This window comes from Gadus morhua, chromosome 16 (assembly GCF_902167405.1).
Source record: "Gadus morhua chromosome 16, gadMor3.0, whole genome shotgun sequence".
Classification (NCBI taxonomy): Eukaryota; Metazoa; Chordata; class Actinopteri; order Gadiformes; family Gadidae; genus Gadus; species Gadus morhua.
Genome location: NC_044063.1, coordinates 6,685,002 through 6,712,147, shown reverse-complemented (window position 1 = coordinate 6,712,147; position 27,146 = coordinate 6,685,002). Strand labels below are relative to the sequence as shown.

The 27,146-nt window shown below is 51.8% G+C and overlaps 1 protein-coding gene across 5 annotated transcripts in view; it reads right to left on the bottom strand.

Annotated features, from left to right (window-relative positions):
- nectin1b (nectin cell adhesion molecule 1b) overlaps nucleotides 1-27,146 on the bottom strand; it is a 162,807-nt gene that overhangs the window by 83,546 nt on the left and 52,115 nt on the right. For all 5 annotated transcript variants that reach the window (XM_030380377.1, XM_030380379.1, XM_030380380.1 and 2 more), the window contains exons 2-5: nucleotides 23,562-23,927; nucleotides 20,664-20,963; nucleotides 19,735-19,852; nucleotides 13,412-13,563 (exon numbers count right to left, since the gene is read on the bottom strand). In XM_030380377.1, coding sequence (XP_030236237.1) covers nucleotides 13,412-13,563; nucleotides 19,735-19,852; nucleotides 20,664-20,963; nucleotides 23,562-23,927 — 936 coding nt within the window. The remainder of the gene's footprint in view (nucleotides 1-13,411; nucleotides 13,564-19,734; nucleotides 19,853-20,663; nucleotides 20,964-23,561; nucleotides 23,928-27,146) is intronic.

The window sequence follows — 27,146 nt, the reverse complement described above, 5'->3', positions numbered from 1 at the left end:
GGGGGGGGGGAACGATTTTCAAATCATTGCGTTTAATTGTTGACTCGTTTCATTACATGCAATTAGCGGCATTCTTCAGCTGATGAATGTTTTAGACGCTGCCGATCCAGGCAGAGGAAGCCAATTGTTCCCTCGCCTGGAGGGGGGCGAGGAGACTACAGGAACGGCAGAAAGCCTTCTTCCTCTCTCGCTTGTGATGATCACACTAGCGCTACAGCGCGCCACATACAGCACTGCCACCCAAATATTGTCCTCCGTCATTCTCCCCCCCAAACCCTCGCCTGCGTTGGTGGAGGAGAGAGAGAGAGAGAGAGAGAGAGAGAGAGAGAGAGAGAGAGAGAGAGAGAGAGAGCGAGAGAGAGAGAGAGAGAGAGAGAGCGAGAGAGAGAGAGCGAGAGAGAGACAAAGACAGAGACAGAGAGAGAGAGAGAGAGAGAGAGAGAGAGAGAGAGAGAGAGAGAGAGAGAGAGAGAGAGAGAGACGGAGAAGAGAGAGAGAAACAGAGAAACAGAGAGAAAGAAAGAGAGAGCCGGGCAGCTTCTCAAATATCAGCTCAGGTTTTAATCTGTGCACCTAATGGGATTATTCAGACACAGGCCTTCATTACACACATGAATGCCGGAGAGCAGCGACGGGTCACCCCTGCCTGAGAATACGTCCTCTCCCTTCCGACGCCTCGCCAAGGCCGGGGAGATGGGGAGCCATGGGGGGGGGGGGGGGGAGGGCGAGAGGGAGGGAGGTGGGAGTCGGCTCCTGTAATCCTCCCCTCTGCCCTCCAGTGTGTCTCTCTCTGCTGAGGGTTGCCTGCACCCTCATCATCCACTCCTCTTAATCCTAATTGGCCAGCTCCTTTCTCCCCCCCTCTCATTTCAAAGGACTCCAGATCCCTATATTCCCCATGCGCGGATTTAGGGCCCGTAAAAAAAAGGAAGGCTACAAAAACAGAGGTTAAAAAGGTGAGGAAGAGGCGAAGGAATGATAAAAATTAAAAGTAGTACTTCTATAGAAGACACGGCCAGTGTTCAGAGGAGCCACTTTAGACCACTACTTACTTCTCTTTATTGCCGATCCGGTTACGACGCCACTCGGCACATGTATACGAGGAATGTGCCAGTAAACTAGCAGTTATTAGTGGCGAGAAGATGGCAAAAACAGAGGCGGCGAGACCGCTATCTGTGCTGGGAGGCCAACCGGTGTCTTGTATTTTAAAGAGGCCCTCTTTGTTTATGCCACGCAAAAACCGGAGGAATTGAAGGTTGCTCTGCCCAAAAGCCGATAAACTGCAGCAAATATGCCCGTTTGTGTGAAGCCGGGAGGTATTTATGTTCCGTTGCCCAGAAATGTGCGGCATGGGAGGTGGTGGAGGAGTGGGAGCTGGTTGATGCGTGCGGATGTTCTCCGGTGGGACGGAGGGGCCTCTTGTTGTCGAAGCACAAACTTCAGAGAACCTCGGGGGTGAAAGCCAAAATCAGCCATTCTCCGGATACCTCCTCCACAGCTTCAGACGCACACACACACACACACACACACACACACACACACACACACACACACACACACACACACACACACACACACACACACACACACACACACACACACACACACACACACACACTCAGAGGTAGCTGTCGTATTTGTAGATTCAAAACATGAACTGGTGCTGGGGGTACCACGGAATGGTTGAGTAACAAACCACAGTTCTGGGTCCGTTGGTGGGCCCCCTTTGCTCTTTCAAATGCTCTTGCAAATAACAATCAATGATTTTTCGCACTTATTCACCAATCTGCCATCTTTGTTCAGTCTTCACACTCGGTTCAACAACCCAGCTCACTTTAAGAACCAAGAAAACCCCCAGGTGAATCGCTGTGTAAAACTGTGTGAGGTCGAGAAGGCAGTGTTAAATGATAATCTCATTATGTAAAGAACGCTAATAATAAAATATCGAGCGAGGGGGCTGCGCTGCGTGAGCCAGTGTTATAGCGGTAGGGCTGGGGGGAGAGGTGTGGGCGTAGCAATAGCACGGCGCTAGTGCTAGCACTAGGGCTAGCACCTGCCAAGAGATAGATAAAAAAAAAGACTTCAAAGCAAACTCAAAGCGCAGTCGCTGTGATTCTGTTCCAGGCAAACAAAAGACGGCTTCGGCTCTCGGGGGCCCTCTGGAAACACGCAGATAGCGCGGGGGGTAACCTTGGCTATCAACGGCTAAAATATACACTATTGAGATTAATAGGGTGGCATGAGAGCTGTGAAAGGCCCATAATTCACCCCCAGGGGCCTCTGATAGATTTACACAGGTAATGCGGAACGCGAGGTACAAGCGCCTGTTTTTTCGGGAACGTTCACAGCCGACTTGATCTGACTTGTGAAAAAACGACAAGTTGAACGCCGTCTGTGAAATGATCAAGTGTCAACAGTTTATAATCCTTGACTTTATATAATCCTATTACAGCATGTTAAAGTCAATGCTTCGTTTCCCCTCGTGACCCAGAGGTTGGCCCTTTCATGTTTTATCTTCAATCGAACGTAATTATATTTCTACTATTACCATAGTTTCTATGTAGCCCTGCACCTGAAACCGGGAGTGAAGCTGAAACCAGACACGTTCGATGTGTCTGTCACTCTTGCCTCAGACACATTCAAACTGATGTTTTTTTTTTTTTTTACGTGAGTTTCGCTGCAACCACCCACCGCAAGACGTCGCGAATCCCGTCTCATCGGATCAAGGGGCGGCCTGAGAGGAGACAGAGACACGGTTTCGCAACCCTGACCCGGAGCTACTGCACCTTGGTGCGCCTCGCTCCTGTCGGAACACGCAAGAGGTACAAACATTCCCTGAGTCTCACTGCAATTACTCGGACAAAGTGTCGTAACATTGGTGCGTGTGTGCGACCGTGTGTGTGTGTGTGCGTGTGTGTGAGTGTCGGGAGGGGGGAGGTTAAAGGAGGGATTTCAAAGAACGGTACAGGGAGTTGTGTTTTAACACGACCCAATGGAGAAGAACAAGAAGGCAGGCGGGCAGTAATGAAAAGGTAGTGGGGGAGAAAGGGAGAGAGAGAGAGAGAGAGAGAGAGAGAGAGAGAGAGAGAGAGAGAGAGAGAGAGAGAGAGAGAGAGAGAGAGAGAGAGAGAGAGGGAGAGAGGGGGAAAGAGAGAGGGAGGGAGAGAGAGAGAGAGAGACAGACAGACAGACAGACAGACAGACAGACAGACAGACAGACAGACAGACAGACAGACAGACAGACAGACAGACAGACAGACAGACAGACAGACAGACAGACAGACAGAGAGAGAGAGAGTAGAGACAGAGAGAGAGAGAGAGAGAGAGAGAGAGAGAGAGAGAGAGAGAGAGAGAGAGAGAGAGAGAGAGAGAGAGATAAGAGAGGAAATAGGAACAGGAGGAGCAGCCCTCTTTTGGATGACAAGGTGAAACCTCTTTCTGAGCAAATGGGAAAATTAAAAGAATAAGAAAGAAGGTTTGGGAGTGGCACCCACATGGAGCAGGTATATGGGGGGGAGAGAGAGAGAGAGAGAGAGAGAGAGAGAGAGAGAGAGAGAGAGAGAGACGGAGAGAGAGAGAGAGAGACGGAGAGAGAGAGAGAGAGAGAGAGACCGAGCGAGATGAAGGCGAGCAATAGGCAAAGCCACATTAAGTCAGTGATTCAAAAGATCCTCATTACTGCGGCTGTGTGGAATTGCCGGTGGTTGTGAAGACGTGAGAATGCACCGCTGCCACGAAGAATACAAGCTCAACACCAAGGGGGGAATTAAACACGCATGTCCGCACGCCATGAAGCAGTCCTCTCCCCCTCGCCATCACGCCCCCCCCCCCCGCATTCAACGTTTATTCCCGTACACCGTGAACAAAAACAGCCAGGCGATGATATTTTTCCACCGCTATTCGCTGTGCTATCACCACCTGAACAGACGCATAAGCCCTTCGTTTGTGTGAAGGTAAATGCCGCTGATGTGACGGAAACCATCAGCGCATTGGGTTTGAGAAACTGTGTCGCCCCCCCCCCCCCCCCCCCCCTCCCCCCCGCACTTTGACAGGGCGAGAGGAGATAACACCCACCTTCATGACATCATCGCTTCATGACAGCCAGGCTGTCGTGCCGAGACCTGAGTGCCTATCTCTCTCTCTCTCTCTCTCCTACTCCCCTTCAGGAGCCCCCGCTGCTGCTGATATTCTAATCCCACGCCGGGTAACATCCCCGGGTAGACTCGGCGCCACACGGGGGCCGCGGCGTGACGGAGGCGGACCGCTGGTCGACGTGCGGCTCCAGATTGCATGCGTGCCCGCGGAAAGGGGTAGCCACGGCGGTGTAGATTGCACCCTGGGTAATCTTCCTACAGTGTATGTTTTATAAGAGAGGATTTACGGCCCCTGTGACTACACAGAAGGTCGTAAACAAACCTCTCCTTCGCTCTCTCCATTATCTCTCTCTCACTCTCTCTCTCTCCTGCTCTTTATCCCTCCCTTCTTTCTCTCTCTCCCTCCTCTGCCGTTTTCTCCCTCTTCTTCTCTTTCTCCCATTTTCATCCTCTCTTCTTCCTCTTTCTATTTCTTCTCTTCCTCCCTCTCTTTCGCTCCCCCTCTCCCTCTCTCATTTCTCTATCTCTCCTCTGTCTCCTCTGCCTCTTTCTCTCTCCCTTTTTAATTTCTCTCTTTCCACTGCCTCTCTCTCTTTTCTCTCCCTCCCTCTCTTTCTCTCTCACTCTCTCTTTTTCTCCCTCCCTCCCTCCCTCCCTCCCTCCCTCCCTCCTTCCCTCTCCCTCTCCCTCTGGAAGCCAGAGCCCTCCACGCTGTGTGCGCCTGCTCTGCACCCTCCACACCTCCGCCGTCACGCGGTCTCTCTCTCTCTCTTTCTCCAGCCCCTTTCCCTCCCGTAGTAATCTCATTTCTGTATCCTGCTTGTTATTGTGGAACATGAGTAATGAACGGATGTGTACTGAGCCGCGACAGCAGCGGCCACAGCCAGTGGTCCGGCCCTGGGACAGCGGCTGACCTACTTTAGACGTCCCCTCCGAGCATCGTCACAGACCTGACACCACGGGAGCGGGGGGCGGGGAGGAAGAGGAGGAGGAGGAGGAGGAGGATGACGAGGAGGAGGAGGATGACGAGGAGGGGAAGAAGGGGGGAAAATGATAGCGGAGGGGAGGAGAAGGGGAGAGGAGCAGGCTGCCAACGTAGAGAGAGGAGGAAGAGGAGGAGGAGGAGGAAGAGGAAGAGAGGAGGGGGAAGAGGAGGCAGGGGGAGGAGGAGCAGGCTGCCAACGTAGAGAGAGGAGGAAGAGGAGGAGGAGGAGGAAGAGGAAGAGAGGAGGGGGAAGAGGAGGCAGGGAGGTGGAAGAGGAGGAGGAAGAGGAGGAGGGAGAGGAGGCAGGGAGGAAGATGAGGACGACTCGGAAGGGGGAGGAGGAGCAGGAGAGGAGGGGACGAGGAGGAAGGGAGGAGCGGAAAGACGAGGAGCAGGAGGATGGGGAGAGGAAGAGTGGGGTGGGGGAGGCACAGTTGCTGAGCAAGGCCGAAGGGCAAACCCTCCCTCCCCCCCCCCCCCCCCCCCGTCAACTGTCTGAATCTCCATCCCTTCCCCGCTCGGCTGACTATCCTCCAGAGATCCGAAACAGCCAGCACGGCAGAAACAAACGTTGAGATAAATCACATCGGTTGCGGCGCCGTGCAGAACCGCCGCTTCCTCCTCCTGCTTCCCCCCCCCCCCCGACAATACCACCGTCACCGTCGCCACACCTCGCTCCTCCTCGCTCCTCCTCGCCTCCCTGAACTGAACCACATCGTCAGGCTGAGCCAGACATCCTCTCTGGCCTCCATTTTTATTTCAACACCGAGCGCCCGCCGCTGCTGTAGGCAGCTCGTCTTCCCCTTTAAAGGAAGGAAATCCGTTCCCTTAATACCATGGCTCGGGCGCGCGACCGCCCAGGCTCTGTGTGCGCGGCCCACGGTGCACTAGCTAACGGAGCCCATGCTAATGCCTCATTTGGATAATGAGCTGTGAGGCTGGCAGGAACCGAACCCCCCCCCCCCCCCCCCCCTGCAGAGAGCAACAGGGGAGACAGAGCCGAGCTCCGTGAGCAGGCATGTCCTGATCTTCCCGGGACTTAGCCATACCTGGGTGGGTTCGAGAGGGAGAGGGTGGAGGTGGAGGTGGAGGATAAGGATGGTGAGTTCGGGGGGGGGGGGGGGGGAAGGAGGAAGGAGGCAAACGAGGACTCACAGCAGGAAGGGGAGGGGCACGAAGGTGACACGCTGAAAACCCCCCGCGTGCTGGCGTTGCCGAATACGCTCCTCAATCGGCCCCGAGAGCGCGTCCTGTCTGGTGCGCGGGCGTCGCGGCGTGGCGATATATACGACGCGTGCCGCAACAGGTGTGCGCGGCCCTCCATGAATAATACACGGCGTCAGCCGCGGCGCAAGCAGATGGCGCGCGGCCTTCGCCGTGACGGGCGCGGAGACAAACACACGTCTCAGAATAGCTGACATCATAATGCTTCCCGTCTCCCGGGGGCGGGGGGGGGGGGACAAACGGCCGTGCGGGTTGTCTCGGCGGTGAGCCAGGTGTTGTGTGTTTGTGATCGCGGTACACGGTTCGTCAGAAAGGGATGCTGGCTGCGCGTGCGGAGTGATTGCTTTCGCTTTCTTTTTTAATACCGGGGGTTAGATTGACGTGCAGATATATAAAAACCAGCAGAGCCGGTGGTGGCACGAAAAGCAACCCTGGGCCCCCTGACACTTTGAGTCCCCCTAGTATCAGGGAGAACCGCGGAGAGACGTGCTGTTGACTACCACACTTTAATCTAGCGCCGTACACTCTGCTTCTTATCTGCCACCGCCACAGAAGGACATGCCGTCACCGCAACACTGTTGGGAGGGGGGGGGGGGGGGGGGGGGGGGGGGGGTGAAGGTACGGCGGCCTCCTCCTCACCCACTGCCGCGTGGGACTATTATGGGATGCCTGCGGGGCACCTGCCATTCATCCCAACGCTTCAATCCCGAAAGTCAGCCAGCCAAGCATTCCCATCCGTCACGGGGGCCCGACATTAGATATTCATATTTCCGTCAGGCTACACGGCCTATTCATCTTATTTTGGAACTTTACGTAGGATTTGTATTTTTCGTCCCCTCTGTCCATCTCTCTCTCTCATTCCCGCTCAACTTAATTTACCCACAGCAGGGTCTAGCTATTGGTTGTGCAGGCGAGCGTGAACGGATGTCAGGCTCCTTTTTGCCGGCGCTTGAAGTACGATCCATCTCTGCACTTTCTTGCTAAATTGAGGAGCGCAAAGTCACTCCATCTAGCTTAACCCTGCCGATGCGTGCCTACAGCGAGACCAGACTACACTTCAGGCGATGCGGGGCTACAAACCTGACAGGAGGGAGCGTATGACGGCTGCCAGACCTTAGACATAGCTATTGGCCCTTAGTAAGTACAGCGGGCAGTACATTAACTGCCACTCAGACGGACGTATAGAACTGGCGCGACAGCGATCAGGCTTTGCTATGTTTTCAGGGGAAAATAGGCCATGTTGTGACCACATTGCATTGCATCATCGCTGTTGCTTTGTGATGGCTCCTCCAAAGCAAAAGGCCAGTGGAGTTTGTTGAATGTCAAGTTATGGTCTCCGACGCCACCGTTACACAAGCACCGTTGTACGTGTCTCAAGCTCCATCTAAGTTTAGTGCGGCTGTACACCCCCCGGTCCATCTCAGACATCCCAAGATACACTGAGGCAAGCTCAGTGTAATCCTTCAAACAAAGTTCAATGGCTATGATATTTGGGGATTCATGCTTTGTCATTTAACAGCGGACCAGCGCCCCGTCTCGCTAAAGGTTAAAGCAGCAGCCTGGGACATATTAGCATCTAATCAACGCAACGCTGAAACGGCGTAAACAAATTAGATCGCAACTAAATGCTTCCGCCCGTCGTGCTAGCCGTGTTCCCATCGCCGCCCCACATTGCTATGCTACAACGAAGGCCGAGCCAATCAAAGCCACACATCTCTTTTCCCAAGGGGGATAATAACATAATTGGAAAGCCATCTTGACAGAATCATCATTCATCAGGTCCGCTTAAGTGGATATTTAAGATGGAAGCCAACTCGTTCTTTTAAGAACAAAACACAGTGTGGTGGGGGTGGGCTGACTGTCATTATAAAAAATGAGCTGATAGAGTTCCCTTAAGTTTCAAATGATCCCCGGGGTTAACCACATTGCTCAACCCTTTACTGTGGTTTGGGACCTGCTCAATTTCCCCATCTTCAGGGTGAGCGAATGTTCCAACGGCGCTCGGATTGCTTGCATTAGATCAACAGAGACTGAATCGTCCCGGAATAAATCCAGCTTTCAACACAGAGCATTTAGGGTGTCTCGGTTCATTATTTTTTTTTCATGACCTCTGATGGCCCTCGGTAATTAGTCGATTAATCTTCTCCGACTTCTCCATCAACTTCTCCTCCCGAGGTTTCTGAACTGAATGTAAATGAGAGAGAGGTAAAAGGACAGGCCTGAGAAACATGAGCCCTCGCCAGAACACACACACACACACACACACACACACACACACACACACACACACACACACACACACACACACACACACACACACACACACACACACACACACACACACACACACACACACACACACTCCTTTTATTACTGCTTCTCCCCTTCTTGCCTCCCTTTGCACCAATTTTTCCCTCTGAAAGGAAGGATTGATTAAAGCAGAGGAAAAGGTTCATTAAATTCCGACTAGCAACAGCACATCTCCAAGAACATGTGTCCTTGGAGGGTGCGCCTCTGAGCTCGCGCCGCGTCCCGCCATTGGTTCACAACAAAAGGTACACGCCGCCGTGGGCTAATTGAAGCACGGCGTGCCCGGTCCCTGCGCCTATCTCACCGAGTCACACTCAGTCCCGCCGCTCGCCACTCCCGTCACCAGAACCCAAAACACAAAAACAAAAAAGGGTGACAGGGGCTTCATTAAAAAGGTAGCATCCTTAAGTACGCCCGTGGACACACACGGGAGACGGAGGATGGCTTGTCGGGGGAGAAAAACAGAAAGACGAAGCTGGGGACGTTTCGTCAGCGGGAGTGGGGGGGGCTCTCGCTTTGGACGCTTTATATCGCTGTAAACACGGAGAAGCACAACCTTAACGAGTCAGCGGAGACATTAAGGGTAATACAGGGCGCCGCTTTTTCGAAAATAACGTTCTCCGCGGTGACATCAAGGCGAGCGTTATCGCGGCGCCGACAGATTCATAAAGCGAGCTGTGCTGTCACATCGCCTCCGGCGTCACACTGATTACTCCAGGAAGGGACGGCGCAGAGTGTATACAGAACACAATTAAGCTCTTGAGCTCTCAGGAACGCAGCGCATGTCCAGGGCAGGAAGATGTGTACGGGCCTGTATAGATGTTCAACATTAGCGACCATAATTGCAGTGTGGTGGGCGGCCGTGTGAAGTGAACTATCGAACGAGCCCTCTTGCAGCCGTCCACTCGGTCAACCTCCTTTATTTCTCTGCAGAGAACACTTAGCTATAGCCTTCCTTCGCTAACTGCGTGGAGACAGCCCTGCTCCTGCTGCTGCTGCTGCTGCTGCTTCTGCTGCTGCTACTGCTGCATCCTTGAACAAGAGCCAACTGCAGGTCCTCTTATCTGCCTTCTCCGGCAGCAGGGTGGAGATGCTGTTTGAAGTTAACCAAGCATCTGCAAACTCCTCCACTACCTCCTCCTCCTCCTCCTGCCTCAACTCCTCCACCGTCCCAGATCCTTTGTCAGAGTCTGCGTCACGACGCGTGAGAGAGAGTGATAGGATCAGCCCGGGCTTCCCCTTTCAATGCGTTTTTTTTCTTCCCAAAACGCTGGTGTATTCCTGAAGATCCCGTGTCGGAGGGTATTTATGTATCAGGTTTGGGGGGGGGCGGGGGGGGGGGGGTAGAGGATGGATGAAGGGGGAGGTGTCTCTCACAAGGTAGTATGGTTTAATTTAATTCTTGTCTTTTACACCAGTATGGATTGATAGCTTATTTAACATAAGTTAAGGTATTATTATTATTTATTGTTTTGGACACTAGGATACTAGTGTTCACACAGACCAGTGCGATTGAATACTCAATCCCATTCACTAGTACACATTATTGCCTCTCTTTTTTCTTACAAGCTTGTAGATTATAATTTTTAATTTGTCCTACTTTATTACACAAGATAGGAGAGGCTTTTAGTTTGTCCTTAACACAGACCCCAAGGGTTTAATACTACTCCACAGGAGAAGGCGATAGCGAGAGAGCAAAAGTGTGTGTGAGAGAGAGAGAGAAAGAGAGAGAGAGAGAGAGAGAGAGAGAGAGAGAGAGAGAGAGAGAGAGAGAGAGAGAGAGAGAGAGAGAGAGAGAGAGAGAGAGAGAGACAAAGAGAAAGCAAGAGAGAGAGCGAGAGAGCGAGAGAGAGCGAGGCAGAGATAGACGGGGGAAAGATATGCTGACGTGAATGCATTAAGTCAGGAGCGGGGTAGCATTTCATGCGATCAGCGAGGACAGCCAGGGGAGTTGCAAGGTCAGCTCGGAGCTCTGGCACAAGTATTCTATTATCCCCGAGTAGTATGTCCAAGTACATCACATCGACCGCTCACGCTAGCATGCTAAGGGACAGGCTCCAGTCCGTAGTGTACAGGATCACTGCTTCTTTGTAGCACTCAAAGCAAAGATACTTTGGACTTCAACCGGGCAAAGTCACTACTTAATGCTTTTTTCCCTCCCACTTATGTAGCTGTGGGGACAACACTACTCAACAATTCTCTTACTTGAACCTCATTCACAAAAGTGAAGGTGCAGCATATCGAGCCGCGACGTTCCCACAGGGTGATCGATAAACAAACGGTGCGCTTTGTTGAGGTGGTCCCGTTACTATGGGAACTGGCCACGCGGATTCCGAGGCTGACATTGTAGGTCCTTGAAGTAGGAGGGCAATAAAAAGAGAGACTCTCACGCAGAGTCAGGCGGACCAGAGCGAAATCGCAAATCAACCGATGATTGCGTTTTGACAATCGTTATTTAGGCCAAATGGTCGGGGTTGAATCGAACGCTGAGAGTGGACAGAGCGGCCGGGGATAAATGTACCACTCTGGCTCGTCTGAACGAGATGGAACCGTTCCAGCTCCACAACTCAGTTTGTTATCGATTGAACGCGGGCCAAGTTGAGGGAATATGCGCTTAGCAATTATGATAAAACAGGTTGGTTTAAAGAAAAGCTGATCAGAAGTGGGCTGAAATAAAGTGCGTTTTCACAAAACACAGACCAAAAGGGACACACATAGCGATTGGCCTCGCATTGGGTTCACGTACTAGAAACACTCAACTCTGAATCCTCTGGAAGAATACAATAGAGAGAATCTCAGAAGGATGGTGAACCGGCGGGAAAAAACGTTGGTGTTTACGGGAGGTAAGCCTCTCGTTCGTAGCACGAGTACTGACACTTACTGCGTGGTCAAACTCGCATAAGTATATGCAAATTTCGCATTTTGGTTTGAACACGACTTAATACCTATGACTGATAATCACATCAATAAATACGCTTCCAGACTTGTTTTCCACCATTTTTTATGGATTTCTCCTAACACAATCCAGTACACTCGGTGGGTTGGATGTCTTTCAGTTCAGTTCAGGGTTTCTGACGGTAAACCTATTTTTTCCCCTTGTTTCCAGATTATGTAACCGCGGCTCTCCGATTTCTATAACCAACAGACATTAACCTCAGTTGTCCAAAATAGATGAGCAGAAAGCAACGTCTTATCCGACAACGTATGATCGAGTGGTTCTCCATTCATCCCATACCAATGGAAGATAACACCAATTAGGAGAAGGAAAACAACATGAAACCAAGAGAGAGAGAGAGAGAGAGAGAGAGAGAGAGAGAGAGAGAGAGAGAGAGAGAGAGAGAGAGAGAGAGAGAGAGAGAGAGAGATGCATGGCCCTGTATGCCACAGCTGCTGTCATCACTCCAAGCCGTGTTTTGTCAGACACACACAACGCGAGTCAACATGCAAAGCAGTGCAAGTTAAAGCGTGTTCAGACACACACATACACACCCACCCAGCCGGAGGAAGGTCTCTGGCATATCACGTACACACACACACACACACACACACACTCACAGCTTAACACACACAAATGCATAAATGTACACAGACAAACACACACACGCGCGCATGCGTGTAAACACACTGAAGCATCCACACATACGCTCACACTCACAGCTGGTACCAATAGACAGAGGTTTCAACATGCATGTAGAGCAATGTATTGCAGTCTGGGACCGGTTATGATTTCGTAACCCATCACCACACACACACACAAACAAAAAAAACACACACACACACACACAAACACACACACAAGTACTGACACACACCAAGGCAGTAGTCACAACAATAGTCAACATCTTATCTGGAAAAGTAGCAAACTCGACTGGTTTTGTTCTACATGTTTACCAGAATAGAGGGAGATAGAAAGAGAGAGAATATGGCAGTGAATTGTTAGAGAAACACAAACACAGACAGCCTTAAGATGTTCCTGATGTTATTTTCAGGTGATATCAGATCTACTTTCGGGTGTACTTCTGCCTGTGCCTAGAACACGGGATGTGTGTGTGTGAGTGCGTATCAGTGTCATCAAAGTGAAGAGTGCCGTGAGAGATTGTACATGTGCTTTTCCTTGTTGCACTTTATCTCAAGCCATCTATCTCACTCACTCGTTCCCTCTGACTCTCCCCCTCCCTCCTTCCCTCCTTCCCTCTCCCTATCAGTCTCTATCTCCCCCCACGCTATCTCCCCCTGTCTTTCTCCTTCTGGCCCCACCCCCCTCCCTCTCTCAGCAGGGGGCGAATGGGAGAAGGTGTGGTAGGACCCAGGACCCAGGACCCAGGACCCCCGTGGAGCAAGTTATTGCACTGCCACACCCGAGATCTCCCCCGGCCACCCTGTCAGCACCCCATGACTGCAGGGGTCCCCCCCCCCTACACCCCCTAGCCCTTAGCTGCGTGTGTTCCTACGTCCTCCCCCCGTCTACTTGTCTGTCTGTATTTCGATGGAGGGTAGTGGCGAGTGTGGTCGTGTGTGTGAGTAAGTGTGTTTGAGTGCGTGTGTGTGTGTGTGTGTGTCTGCGTGCGTGTTTGGTGTGTGTGTGTGTATGTGTGTGTGTCCGAAACGCGCTCCTCGCATTCACCACCACCAAAAACAAAATGGATTCCAACGCATGCAGCGGCGTTACAGTTAAAACAACAGAAAAGAAGATGCATCTCAAGAGCCCAGCAGAGAAGCAGCAGCAAACCGGAAGCAGTTTGTTGTCGAGGGGGGGGGGGGGGGGGGGGTGTCGCGGTCATCGCCGGGGGTTACGTACCGGTGATGTTGACCTCCACGGAGCCGGTGCGCCGACCGATGTTGTTGGTGGCCTCGCAGACGTAGGCGCCGGCTTGCTCGTAGGTCACGGGGCCCTTGAAGAATAGGCTGTTGTTCTTCACCTCCACATTGGTGGGCATGGAGCCGTTCAGCCTGGAGGAAGAGGAGGATGAGGAGATGGAAGGGGGGGGGGGGTTGAGCATCAGAGGAGGAGGAATAACAAGGAGGAAGAGGAGCAGGAGGGGAATGAGGAGAAAATAGGAGGGGGAGAAGAAGAGGAGGACAGTTATGAAACAGTACAATGACAGCAGACCACCGTGCCGAGGCCACCGCTCCGAGAACAACAACAGGCCGCCAAAGGAACGGGGGCAGCAGAGCGTCTCGTGGACCATGAACCACAGCCCTCGGTGCGCAAACACCCCTGCAGGCAGCTAGGGCTGGTGGATGCCTGGAATAGTTACCAGCGTCATGCATCCCTCATCGTCCATCCGAACCAGAGTTATAAGGACAGTAAAGCTGCAGCAGGTCTCTGCAGGTAAAGGCAGATCGCTCGGATAACCAAGAGGACACAGGTTGGTTCGAAACCCTGGGGGGGCTGTTACAGGTATATGTGTGTGTGTGTGTGTGTGTGTGTGTGTGTGTGTGTGTGTGTGTGTGTGTGTGTGTGTGTGTGTGTGTGTGTGTGTGTGTGTGTGTGTGTCATTATGTGTGTGTGTCAGTATGCATGTGTCAGTGTGGTAGAGTGTGTCAGTATGTGTGTGTGTGTCAGTATGTGCGTCTGTGTGAGTGTGCATGTGTGTGATTTTGTCGATGTGTGTTTGGGTGAGTGTGTGAGTGAGTGAGTGAGTGTGCGTCAGTGTATATGTGTACGTGTGTGTTTCTGGGTTTCTGTCTGTTAGTGAGTCATTGAGTGAGTGAGTGTGTGCGCGTGTGTCAGTGTGTGTGTGTGTATGTGCATGTGTGTCAGTGTGTGTGTGTTCCTGTGTGTTAGTCAGTCATTGAGTCAGTGAGTGAGTGAGTGAGTGAGTGAGTGAGTGCCAGTGGTGGTTTCATGTAAAAACACCCTGGTTCAGGAGGGGGGGGTGGTTGAGGAAGTGGAAACAGTCATGGCTGGGTGTGTCATTCTGAAATGTTTGTCTTCTCCTCTTTCCCGGGTCAGTGTGGGGGGGGGGGGGGGGGGGGGGTCGGTCATGGGACCATGAAGGTACCTGTCCTACGCTCCTCTTATCAGGGGCTGCTTTATGGTTAACCTCCTGGAGGAGGGAGGAGGTGAGCGGGGGGGGGGGGGGGGGGGGGGGAGGACATATCGCTCTCCCTTTCATTTCACACTCCTCTACTGGCTCTGCTTTTCCTCTCCGTTTCACCCGGGGCACTGGAGCGGGTGGCCGGGGAAAGGGGGGGAATTGCGATTTAATATACCAAGGGAAAAAGAGAAGGAAATGTTTCCTCTGGAGTGACTGGTATATATATATATATATATTATATATATATATAATTCTACGGGGCAGATACTGTATACAGTATGCGCTGATGATGCCAAACACACATCAATCCGACCCGGTCCCATGGAGACCACTGCAGGAACCACTTTTAAAACAACACCATTTACAAACATCAAAAAAGCAGTCAGAGGGTGATTGGTTCTTTACGTCCCCTCATGTCTCTGCAGACGGCACCGCGGTTCTCGTCTGCTTGTTTATTTACTCTACAAACAAGGCGCGATGCCCCCCCCCCAAACAAACGCGCTCCCCTCTCCCACCGCCTCCCGTGTCTCACTGTAGGGGCCCTTCGGAAATCGTGGCCGATGCTTCCGACAGCGGCTCCCCCGATGCCCGTCATGCTCCATTTGTTGCCGCGGCGACAAACAACACGGAACGCGGCGACGAGGCGGAACAACGCGGTCATCTCCGCTAACGACGTCAGCTTAGCCGGCTATTAGAATCCCAACGAGGCCCGCGACTTAATGACGGCGGGGGAAACCAAACTAACGGTGACGCACTCTGTGTGTGTGTGTGTGTGTGTGTGTGTGTGTGTGTGTGTGTGTGTGTGTGTGTTGAGTCCGGGGGCCGATCTCAGTCCCATCGAAAATATGGTTAGAATTAAGTCTAACGATGAAACCCCCTCGAGAGGGGGACAGCCATGGCGGGGACCATGGTGATGGCGGTGGCCATGGCGATGGCGATGGTTCTCGGAAGACCACGCCTTGTCTTGGGCGTCGCCAGGCTAGCCCGAGACGGCTGCTCCGGGGAACGGCCGTCTCGGTCCAGGCCGTATTCCCTTTGATCTCCTCAGTGGAGTTTCAGTAATTGAGCCGCTAGCGAGCCTCGATACTGTATGCCACGACTCAATAGGCAGTTAGCTCCTGAGCCAATAGAATGCGCTGACCGCTGCTGCACAGCGTCGATTGATTTGCCCCCGTGAATGAAAAGCTGGCAAACAGAATTTGAGAGGGATGCAGATTCTCCTGGCGGCCCGCAACGTCTGTGAAGCTGAATGCATGTGTCAGGCGTGTGTGTGTGTGTCTGTATGTGTGTGTGTGTGTCTGTGTCTTTGTGTGCGTGTGTGTGTGTCTGTGTCTCTGTGTGCGTGTATGTGTGTCTGCGTGTGTGCGTGTATGTGTGTCTGCGTGTGTGTGTGTGTGGTTGTTTGTGTCTGTCTGTCTGTCTGTCTGTCTGTCTGTCTGTCTGTCTGTCTGTCTGTCTGTCTGTGTGTGGTTGTATGTGTGTGTGTGTGTGTGTGTGTGTGTGTGTGTGTGTGTGTGTGTGTGTGTGTGTGTGGTTGTATGTGTGTGTGTGTGTGTGTGTGTGTGTTTGCCTCTCTGCCATAATTCCAATGCAATAATAACAAGCACTGCTTCAGAACGGGGTAAGAGGTATATGCCAAACAAGGGCTTGAATGTGTGTGTAGAGAGAGAGAGAGAGGGTGAGAGACACACTGAGCGTCGGGTTTGTGTGTGTGTGTGTGTGTGTGTGTGTGTGTGTGTGTGTGTGTGTGTGTGTGTGTGTGTGTGTGTGTGTGTGTGTGTGTGTGTGTGTGTGTGTGTGTGTGTGTGTGTATGAATGAATGTACAGTAAAAATCTATCAAAGAATGCATGAATGGGTAAAGCTGTATTAGTCAACTGCACAGTTGAGGGAATTAGTCCACTTAAGGCCCAACCGTGTATTACAGTCAGTGAGGATCTATTCCCGTAACGCATTATACAACAGTAACCTTTATTACCTGTCGTGCATATTAGTGAAATGCCGATTCAAAACCTTTGATTTGGAAACCAGTAATTAGGCTAATACTGTGGAGCTCAGGCCACAGTGAAAGAAAGTAGTTCCGGCTCCAGTGTAATCTCCCTGCCATCATAATGATTATGTATGACCAGTCCTTGTAGTGCCTCTCACAACACAGAGTGTATGTGTGTGTGTGTGTGTGGGGGGGGATTGGTTTGCGAGCTGCGACGGGGTTTAATTCCGGGCCGCCAGGTTAAGTCTATTATCAGAGGCGGGAGTCAGGGACACTTGCCCTCTGACCCTGATCTTTAGTGATAGCCACACAGGAGCTCCAGGCTGCCGACCTGACGCCCGCGACTGCTTCTCCACCTGCCCAGACATGTGTCCTCGGTGCTGGGCAGGGTCAGGAGCAGGTAGGGTTATCTAACCTCCACACCCAGGGCCCTTCTTCCTCTGTAGCCAGGAGACTAGCCGGGGCGCACGTTCAAGCGTGTCCCAAAACAAACAAGACACAAAGCGCCTTGTTCGCCTGTTTTTTGTTCCAATCTTGTGAAAAAAAAAAGGAATCAATGGCAATGCTGTTTTTTGGAAGAGTCCCCATTTGGCACCCAAGAAAAAGGGAGAGGATTGAGATAAAAGTAGAGGGAAAATCCAGTATTTTCTTTAAAAGAGGTGCATTTTTTAAAGAAAAACATAATTAAAGGATTCCCCACCGCACACGTATCTCAGCCCCTGAAGACAGCATTGCGAAATCAAATTTAATTAAAAGTAGTGGTAAACACCGAAAAAGAGTCCGATCAGCATGTCTTCACCTTCCTCGTTAGCTAGGAAACACCTCCAGCGTGTCTGAGTGTGTTTCGACGGGGAGACACTCCCCTGCGTCCGGCAACGACGCCAGGCACCGCAGGCGCAGGCAGCAAGGCACCGACGAGCAGGCAGCCAAGGCTCAGGCACTGAGAAGCCCGTACCGAGGCGCAGGCAGCAAGGCACCGAGGCGCAGGCAGCACCCCCACTGAACGGAGCTCCTGTGGCTCCGTTCACTATCCGGTCATTATGCAGACTCTGTTCCCCCTAATGGGCTTACAGTGAAAACGATGAGATACTAGTCATGAAGAAGCATATAGGGGGTGAGGAAGCATCTAAGAGCACAAGGATGTTTCGGGTTAGGCTGCGGACTAGTCTAAACTCAAACATCGAACCCACACCCTAACCTCCTTCTAGACTATCCTAGGGGTCGGGCGCTTCCTTATCCGCCTTCCTGCCCGTTCTGGAATACCAGAACCATCCTCCATCTCTTTCATATATCGTGTCTTCTGATGCGCTGTGTCCACACACACACCCACACACACACACATATGTGTGTGTGTGGGTGTGTGTGAGATGTGTGTGGGTTTTGATCTGTGATGTGTTTATGTGTTTGTGTGTGTGTCTGATGTTTACGCATCTGCAATGCAATGTGTGTGTCGAAGATGGGAGTGTGTGTGCATGTCTGTGATGCCTTTATTATGGAGTGTGTGCGTTACTGTGATGTGTGTGTGCATTTGTGTGTGTTTTACTGTGATGTGTGCGTGTGCGTGTGTGTGTGTGTGTGTGTGTGTGTGTGTGTGTGTGTGTGAAAACGGGTTTGCCCTGGCAGCAGAATCCATGCATGAAACAGGCGAGGAGGAGAAGAGAAGTTCTGTCCTGGTCCTCATTAAAAAACCAAACCAGTGCTTCTAAGAGCAGCCAGACCAATGGCGGTGGGCCTATTAATCCACATCCACTCCAGTCCAGCCACACGTTGCTCAAACAATCTGTCACCCCACAATTACACGACAAATTGCCTCATTTATTTTCAATTTCAGCCGACAATAGCCCCCTTTCAAAGCTATGACAGGGGGCAAAAAATCCATGTGAATACAGAACCTGGACATGGAGGAATAATCGGCGTGGTGTCACAATGGAAACGTTTTTTAATACCAACCAAGGCGAAAAAAAAAAGGGGGACCCTTGTTTCAAGTATTGGGCTATGCATCGGTGACTAATGTTTAGCCTGCACCGCTTCCCACGCGGCCCCGGAGTGCGCTCAGAGACCCTGTGATCCCACCGAGGGAGCTCTGGTTACCCCGGAGCCTGAAAGAGTCGTGTTTCCAACTCCTAGAAGCCCCCCCCCCCCTCGCCCCCTGCCCCTCCCCCCTGCCGTATGACCTCCTTTGTTTGTTGTTTGAACAATTTGTCAGTCAAAGCGCTGATGATGACACCTGGTCGGCATGCCTGGCCCTCATCCCAGGCTCGGCTCCCCATTCCGCGACCCCGTCCAATATCAAGCCCCGCCCCCCTCCCAGGATCTTCGCCCCCCCCCCCCCCCCCCTCCTTTCCCGGTCACAACACTTCACACGTCGGGCCCTTTGCAAAACTTCTGCCCGTTGTCACTCTCATTACTCCCCAACCGCTTCACGTAAACTTCCTGCTCCCAGGCCCCACCCCTTTTTCTGCCGGTAAGACATGGCTCCGCCCACTCCGAGGCCACCACAAAGCCCATGGCCGTAGCACTCAGTGAGTAACCCCCCCCCCCGTCCCCCAGCTCTGAGGCTGTACCTACACGGCTGGCTGGTAGGGCTTCAAAGGCTAAGACCCAGAGAGCAGTTTGTGTTGGGTATCCACAGACAACACACAGAGAGAGAGAGGGGGGGGGTTGCTTTTTTCTGCCTTTAATGGGAGCAGGGGCAGCCAGCTCTTTCTTATCTCCATTCGTGTTTCACAAATAAACAGGAGCTGCGAGAAGCCCCCCCAGAGGTGGGAGTACAGTGAGTTAGTGTGCTCTTTATCCGTGAAGATAATGTTGCTCAATAGCTCTCTCTCTCTCTCCCTCCCACTGCCCCCTCCCCCCTCTATCTCTGTCTCTCTCTGAACAAATGTTTGGCCTCACAGGATCTATTCCTCCGTTCACGCTGTTCGTATTAAATTGCTTCACTGGTGTGTTTTCCAACCAGCGAGACCATCCCTTATAGCAATAAGATATCTGTCCAGCGATCGATGTTTCAGAGGGGGGTGATGGGGGGGGTTGTGCAGTCCTGGGGACCAGGAGGTATAGGAGAGGGGGGGGCGGGCGTCCCACAAACTCACAGTTTCCATTGGTAGACGGTGACGGGAGGGTTGGCGTTGGCGTTGCAGGTCAGCTTGACGTCCTGGCGGTTGAGGTACCAGTTGCCGTCGAAGCCCTCGATGGTCACCTCCGGTTCGTCTGCAAAGAGAGAACGCCCACCGTGAGAGAGAGAACGCCCACCGTGAGAGAGAGAACGCCCACCGTGAGAGAGAGAACGCCCACCGTGAGAGAGAGAACGCCCACCGTGAGAGAGAGAACGCCCACCGTGAGAGAGAGAAGGCCCACCTCTCTCTCACGCCCACCGTGAGAGAGAGAACGCCCACCGTGAGAGAGAGAACGCCCACCGTGAGAGAGAGAACGCCCACCGTGAGAGAGAGAACGCCCACCGTGAGAGAGAGAACGCCCACCGTGAGAGAGAGAACGCCCACCGTGAGAGAGAGAACGCCCACCGTGAGAGAGAGAAGGCCCACCTCTCTCTCACGCCCACCGTGAGAGAGAGAACGCCCACCGTGAGAGAGAGAACGCCCACCGTGAGAGCCGGGACTCACACTGCAGGGGGGGATTTAATCGGGACGGATAAATGGCAGGTTTGATTCCTTTCTTTGTCTTATCCGAAGAATATAAACAGCGAGCGAAAAATAAAGAAAAGAGAAAACCATAAATATTTATCCGGGCATCGACACAAAACACTGTTGACGGCTGACAGCTCACAACAAAACACGGAAATAAAAGATAAAAACAATGGAGAATTTGGAGAAAAAAAAAGTGGCGTAGCGTGTTGTTTTCACGGTTTTCACGGTTCACGGTTCACGGGCAGTGGAGACAGTGGAGACAGACGGCAGAAAAACACAACAACACTAGAAGACACAACGAGAAATAATGAAAAAAAAAAAAAAAAAGGTCTTTTTTTTCTGGTACTTTTCAGTTGAGGAAAGGGCGAGGGACTTACACTGGACGTTGAGCACGACGCTGTCGGTGATGTGCTCGTTGCGGTACCTCACGATGCACGTCAGCTTCATCTTGTGCATCTTGCTGCTGGGTATCACCATGTAGTTGCTGCGCACCGTCACCGTGCCGTTGGCGTTTGTCGTCTCCTTGAAGTCGAATTCACCCTTCAGCAGCGTGTCCCACTTGATCACGCTGGTGGGCTTCCCGTTGGCCGAGATGCACGTGGCCACGGTGGTCTTGCGGCTCGAGGCACGCGCCACGATGGTGGACGAGGTCAGGGCCAGGCTGGTCCTGGGTCGGGCTGTCGGGTTGGAGAGGCAGAGTGGTTAGGTTAGAACAGGAGGTTTACATTAAAAGTGATGGACGAAGGACGAGGATGTGAAAACCTTAACTGAGCATGACTTATCACAGATCACAGATGGGATACGTTCGCTACACTCCTGCCGAAATATCTTGTCGGGATAATGTCAGAGAGTGTGCGAATATACATCGCAAAGTTGTTTATAAAGCGAAGGTATACAGCTCCCTTTAAATAGGTTTGATGAATAGAAGAAAATCGATAAAGGTGGGATTGCAGTTGATCTCATGGAACTTCATTTTTGATGCCTAGTGCCAAGCCCTACCTTGGTACCCCTTAATCACATGGACGTATTTATGCCGTGCCTCCCTTTAAGTGTGGCTGAAAGGTTTGTTGACATCTGCACCGAAACACATCACAGCTCTCTCTCTTCAAAACAGCATGAGGCAAATGTATAGTTAGATTCCAGCCCCAGCTCTGAATCTAACTATACATTTGCATGCTCTCTTATTTATTCAGGTTTCATGCCGGGAGTATAATCATCTTAACTTCACCTAGCTTCGGGGGTCTGCTTCTGATGATAACAGTAATTTGAAGCAAATTAAAGTAAATAACTAGATTTTTAGATTTTCAAAACACTTTCAGTGGTGATTCAAATCAAGGTCCATTTTGCCTTTTTCACCCGCATCAAAATAAAGCTTAACGCCTCCGCACAGAAGCAGAGACCACTCAACAACCTAAATGCACAGTCCTCCATTTCCAAACCCAGTGTGCTCCCAATTAGCAGAGTGCTGCTAGCACATCAAAAAGCAGGCTTAAGATTGCACAAAAGGAAAAACTAGCTCCCTTAGGTCCAAATTGAATTATCTAGGGTTGAAATACTCGATTTTTGCCCGTTAATGCAATTGTGCTTACTTCTAGTATACGGTATGACAAATAGTGAAGACACATGTCTAAACTGACGTTAAACTGACGTTAAACTGACAAGATGTCAGCGTAATAACAGGGTTGAATTTTCATCTGGAACTCATAGCACGGTGATTTACAGCTAGCTTAGGATTTTTGAAACTATACTACAACCTATGTTCTCTACTATAGCCAACACAACAAACCCTTCCAAATTTATAAAAGATATGTCCCACCACACCAACCTCCGATTTAATTGAGATGCCTCACAAAAGATGTTTTCGAGAAAATGCCCTCTTGACTTCTGTCTGACGGAGCTGTTAAGGCTCAAGCGGGCGTGGCCCCTAGATATGAGCCGGGTCTGTTGCCGGGTTGAGTTCTGGAGAGGCAAGGGGGGCTACAGCAGACGACACCCACGGTCGGGGTGCGGGAAAGAGTACACAGGGCTCAGATCCAAAGCCCACGGTTCTGAAACCGAAGCTCTTCAAGACGCGGAGGGGATGGCTCAGAGAGCGTGTCTTAGTACTCGGTCGGAATGGGAAACAAACTGGACTCTCCTCGTCTGGTTACATCTCTAATGAGGAGGAGCACAGAAGCCTCTCAAAGCTGAAAGGCTGGAAGAATCTCTCTCTCTCTATTCAAAGAACATCGGACCGGACTGAAATATTAAATAGTCCTGTTGCTGGCGTCCTTGTGTTGAACTTAGAATGCACTGTGCTAGGATGTAGACATATTTGACATAACTATTTTGCACTTGACTCCCACTTATAATATATAATGTGTAATATATAAAATATATAATTCGAACAAATTCATTCTAAGTGATCCATGCTGCTTTTTGACAGTTTTTATTAATGCGATTATATTCTTGCACTTCAGTGGCTTGAGTACTTCGTAAAGTGCCATAAAAAATAAATGTATTATAATTATTATTATATATACTATCCTTTGAATTTGTACAAACCTATTGTTGCCAATCGGCACTCTTTTCAGCATTTTCTTTTGTAGAGCCAACTGTTTTTTATTAATATGTTTTGATTGCTCTCAGCATTAAAGTCGCTTTGGATGAAAGCTTGGGTTAAATCAGTAAATGTAGATGAAATAAATGAAACAAAAAATGGTGGCAAGTTTAATTAAAACAAAGTAAGAGGACCCGGCTTTCTGTTTCGTAGATGGCATAAGGTGTTGCCTCTGAGTCCCCAGTCACAACAGCTTTGATGTGTTTACCTTTCAAAAGAACATATTTTGGTGTATTATGGTTCTCCATTTGAATATGCAACACTAATGAAAGACAAAAGTGAAACACAATTGAAGAAAACTCATTCCCTCCGGTTGTTATTGAGTGAGAACGATTCAATATTAAACGATTTGGCGAACGTTTCTGAGAACCGAGTCAATCGCAGGTCCATAATACAGGTATGGATATCGTTGTATGGTCATTGATTGATTTTCAAATATCGTCCATGATTGTATTGTCCACAACCCTACGAAAATAGCATGTTCCAATATAAATCAGAAATCAGGCATCAATAAAACCGATACTTATAACGCAGTCATTGACAATAAAGCAATTGATAACACAGAAATGGCTAGTTAGTCATTGATAAAAAAGAATAATGGGCATTACAGGCAGCCATGCCACACTCGCTGATGTCCCGCATTAAGGGGACCACTCTGTAGCGACGCCTCACTCACCGAACACGCTGAGGTTCACCATGTTCTCCCTGTTGCCCGCGGGGAAGGTGGTGTACTCGCAGATGTAGGCGGCGTCGTCCGACAGCCGCAGGTTGGAGAACACGATGGTGGTGTCCTCCAGGGAGGGGGTCTTCTTCAGGTCCTGCTTGAAGGACACGCGTTCCTTGAAGGGTGCCAGCACCGAGATGCCCAGCGCGGGGTTGGCGATGGCCAGGTTCTGCTTGGTGCCGTTGGTCAGCTTCTGCCAGGTCACCTGGGAGATCTTGACGGGCGGGTTGCTGTTGACGAAGATGCACTTCAGCTCCACCGTGGCGCCCACGAAGCCCGACTTCACAGAGTCCATCTGCACCATCTGGCCCGCGCCCGCTGGAGCAAGAAGGAGAGGAAGAGGAAGGAGAAGGAGGAGATGGAAGAAGAGGGAGGAGAAAGATAGAAGAAGAAGCATTTAATTGCGAGTCACAGACATCCAAGGCCGAGCGAGGCAGTCGATAAGGACGCCGTGCGCTGAAAGTAAACAAGTCAATTGCGCTGCTCGGTATGGCGTGCACGGAGCCGACATGCACGGAGCGTCCCTGCTCGCACGTGCTCTGACTGCCATCGTTTATACGCACACACACGCGCACCCACACACACACACACACACACACGCGCGCGCACAGGCGCACCCCGTATTCAAGGCAGGCACCCCCAGTAGCCCTGTTGGAACACCTCAGTGTGTAAAGTTGGTAGGAAGCAGTGCATTGTGGTAGTAGTAGTAGTAGTAGTTATTAACATAATTGGCACGTCCACACAGGCCTCTCTTTGTGCGGCTCCGATGAGGAGGGCGGGGCGGAGGAAACAATGCATCTCTAATGAAGGGGAACAAGGCCAGTGGGCCGGAGCCAGACCTCCCCTCTTCTCCTCCTCCTGAGCACCAACCTGGCTGCCCCTACTCAGACTTTAATTACTTTTTTAGTCCCAAATACTTCAGCGGCCGCCTGGAGCACCTATTAAGAAAGAAAACACACAGTGGGGCCCGTGTGCGGCCAACACACTGAATTAACCACACAAGAGCCGCCGCAATTACTCAATGGATGGGCAGCGCGTCCGCCCGTGGGCCCGCGGGGAGTTCCCCCCCCCCCATAAAGGTCAATTAGAAGAAGGGGCGGCCGTCTGTAAATGTCTCCTTTAGGGAGCCCCTTCATGCATACACTGACCTCTGCTTAAGCACGTCGCTGTAAAGCCTCCCGGCCCCTGTGTCCTTATTGGCCTACAGGGTTTCCTTCTGTGTCCTTATCGGCCTCCAGGGTTTTACCTCAGGGGTGTTACACCCTATCGGATCGTCCTGATAGTGCGGGACACGCCTGCTCTCATTCAAGGTCCCCCCCCCCCCACATCTCTCTCCCATGGGTCTCTGAGTGTTTGGGAACCAGCCGCTTTCCAGAGCGAATGCCGCAGGGCACGAGCGCTTCGGAAGCAAAGTGTTCCCTCTACCCCCGAATAGGCTGCTCCCAATGCGACTTAGACACGGGATGGCCGCTCCGGAGAGGTTACTGGTTCGAATCCCCTGCGTTCCCCCTCGTCACCCTAAATGTCCTTGAGCGAGCTCCACGTGAGCGCTTAAACCGGTGCGTCCGTTAGCCTGCTAGGTGAATGGGAGGCATTAAACCAAAAGCGCGTTAGGTCGACTGGAGAGGTGCAGCATTAACGTGGTCCATTCAGCAGAACACAGGTGGGGGTAAATAATACGAGTCTGAGTGTAAAACTACACACACAGAGAGGGTGTGTGTGTGTGGGGGGGGGGGAGATGGGGGTGGGGCGGGAGTAAACATGTCTGTCTACTTCCTGGTCGTTCCAGTGTTAACTTCTCACGATTTATCACCCCTGTGCAGGTGAGTCACGATGACGTCACATCCTGTCTCGGTCGGACAACCCCGTTGCTGTGGTTGCACTTGCGACCAAGGTGGCAGTGACTGTAATTATCTCTGCAAGGAAACCATCGGGGAACTGAACCAACATCCCTCTAGTAGCCACGGAGGACTCATAAAACCAGTGAGGGGATCAGTCCATAAACACGGGGAGGAAATAAGCACTGGCCTCCAGCGAGTGTGTGTGTGTGTGCGTGTGTGTGCACCGCAGTGTGTGTGTGTGTGTGTGTGTGTGTGTGTGTGTGTGTGTGTGTGTGTAGCATCTCTATCAGCAGGGCCTGGCTGAAAGTGAGGGATTATCAAGAAGGCGAACGGATAAAACTCTGTCTTTACGACGGTTGGAGAGGAAGCATCTATGATCTCAATCTGCAGCACTGTGGATACTCCAATCTACAGCAATAACCAAACACTGAAATGTAACATTAAACACAACGGCGCTCGCGGCCTACGAGGAGCGCAGGCAAAAGCTTACCTGCATTTCATAAGACCCTAATTTCCCATCCGGGATTAATAGCGTTTATCTTTATCATACGTTTCCTTATCTTGTATTGCATACATTTAGCAGCCAGCTGCCTCCGACTGGCTCTGCACCAAAACCAAGCTGCTCTGGAACCCGTGGGCCTGCTCTGTCCGCCCCCCTCCCCTCATACAGGTGTGTGTGTGTGTGTTGTTTTCCCCCCTGCATAAGCTGTCAGTGTGGGAGTACTGTGCGGTAATGCAGGGCAACAGCAGCCTGCCAATTTATAACCTTCGCATCGAGCGAAGGGCTCGCTCCCGGCCCCCCCCCCCTGCCCCCACCCCCCCACCGCTGTCAACAGTAAACGCGGTGGGAAAAAAACAACGGCTATGACAACCTTTTCAGCGTCCTGAGCGCTGCTCCCCAACCCCCCCCCCACCCCCACCCCACCCGCACCGAGTAACCCCCGCTCTTGTGTCTAGGTGGCCGTCAAACTTCTCGCGTCTCGGGGATGACAGATTGATTCTCTAACACGCTCTGACAGGAAGGATGGGTTGCCTGATTCAGCGCCGCCCCCCCCCCACACTGACCCCCCCCCCCCCCCCCCCCTACCCCCCCACCCTGGAGCCACCTGCGTCCGTGTGCTCAGCAGGGGGGCTCTGCTCTCGCGTTAACGTGGCCGGATTACCTCAGGCAGCAGCTGCGCCGCTGTGGTGGCTGACGCTTCTTCTCCTTTTGTATTGTATTTTTTCTCTCCGCCACCGGTCTCGCAATTTGCTGCACGACAACCGCAGTTATGGTTTAATCTTAAATCAAAACCAAGCGGGAGGGCGGAGTAGAAGAAGTAGAAGAGAGACGGCGAGGGATGGGATAGATGCACCCGTGGCCAGATATTACTCCCCGGAAAACACAAAAACAATACCAGCCGTGGCTGGCTGTCACAACGGCTAGATCTCTCCCCGCTTCCCTCCCGCTTCCACCTCGTCCGCCACCATTATTTTCCTCCTCCTCCTCTCCCCCCTCCCCACCTCCTGTTCCTCATCATTGCTCCCTCCCCCCTCCTCCATCACAGCTCCTCTCCCCTCCCTTCCTTCCTCCTCCTCTCCCCCCTCCTCCTCCCTCCCCTCCTCCTGTTCCCCATCATTGCTCCCTCCCCCCTCCTCCATCAAGACTCCTCTCCCCTCCCCTCCCTTCCTCCTCCTCCTCCTCACTCCTCTTGTT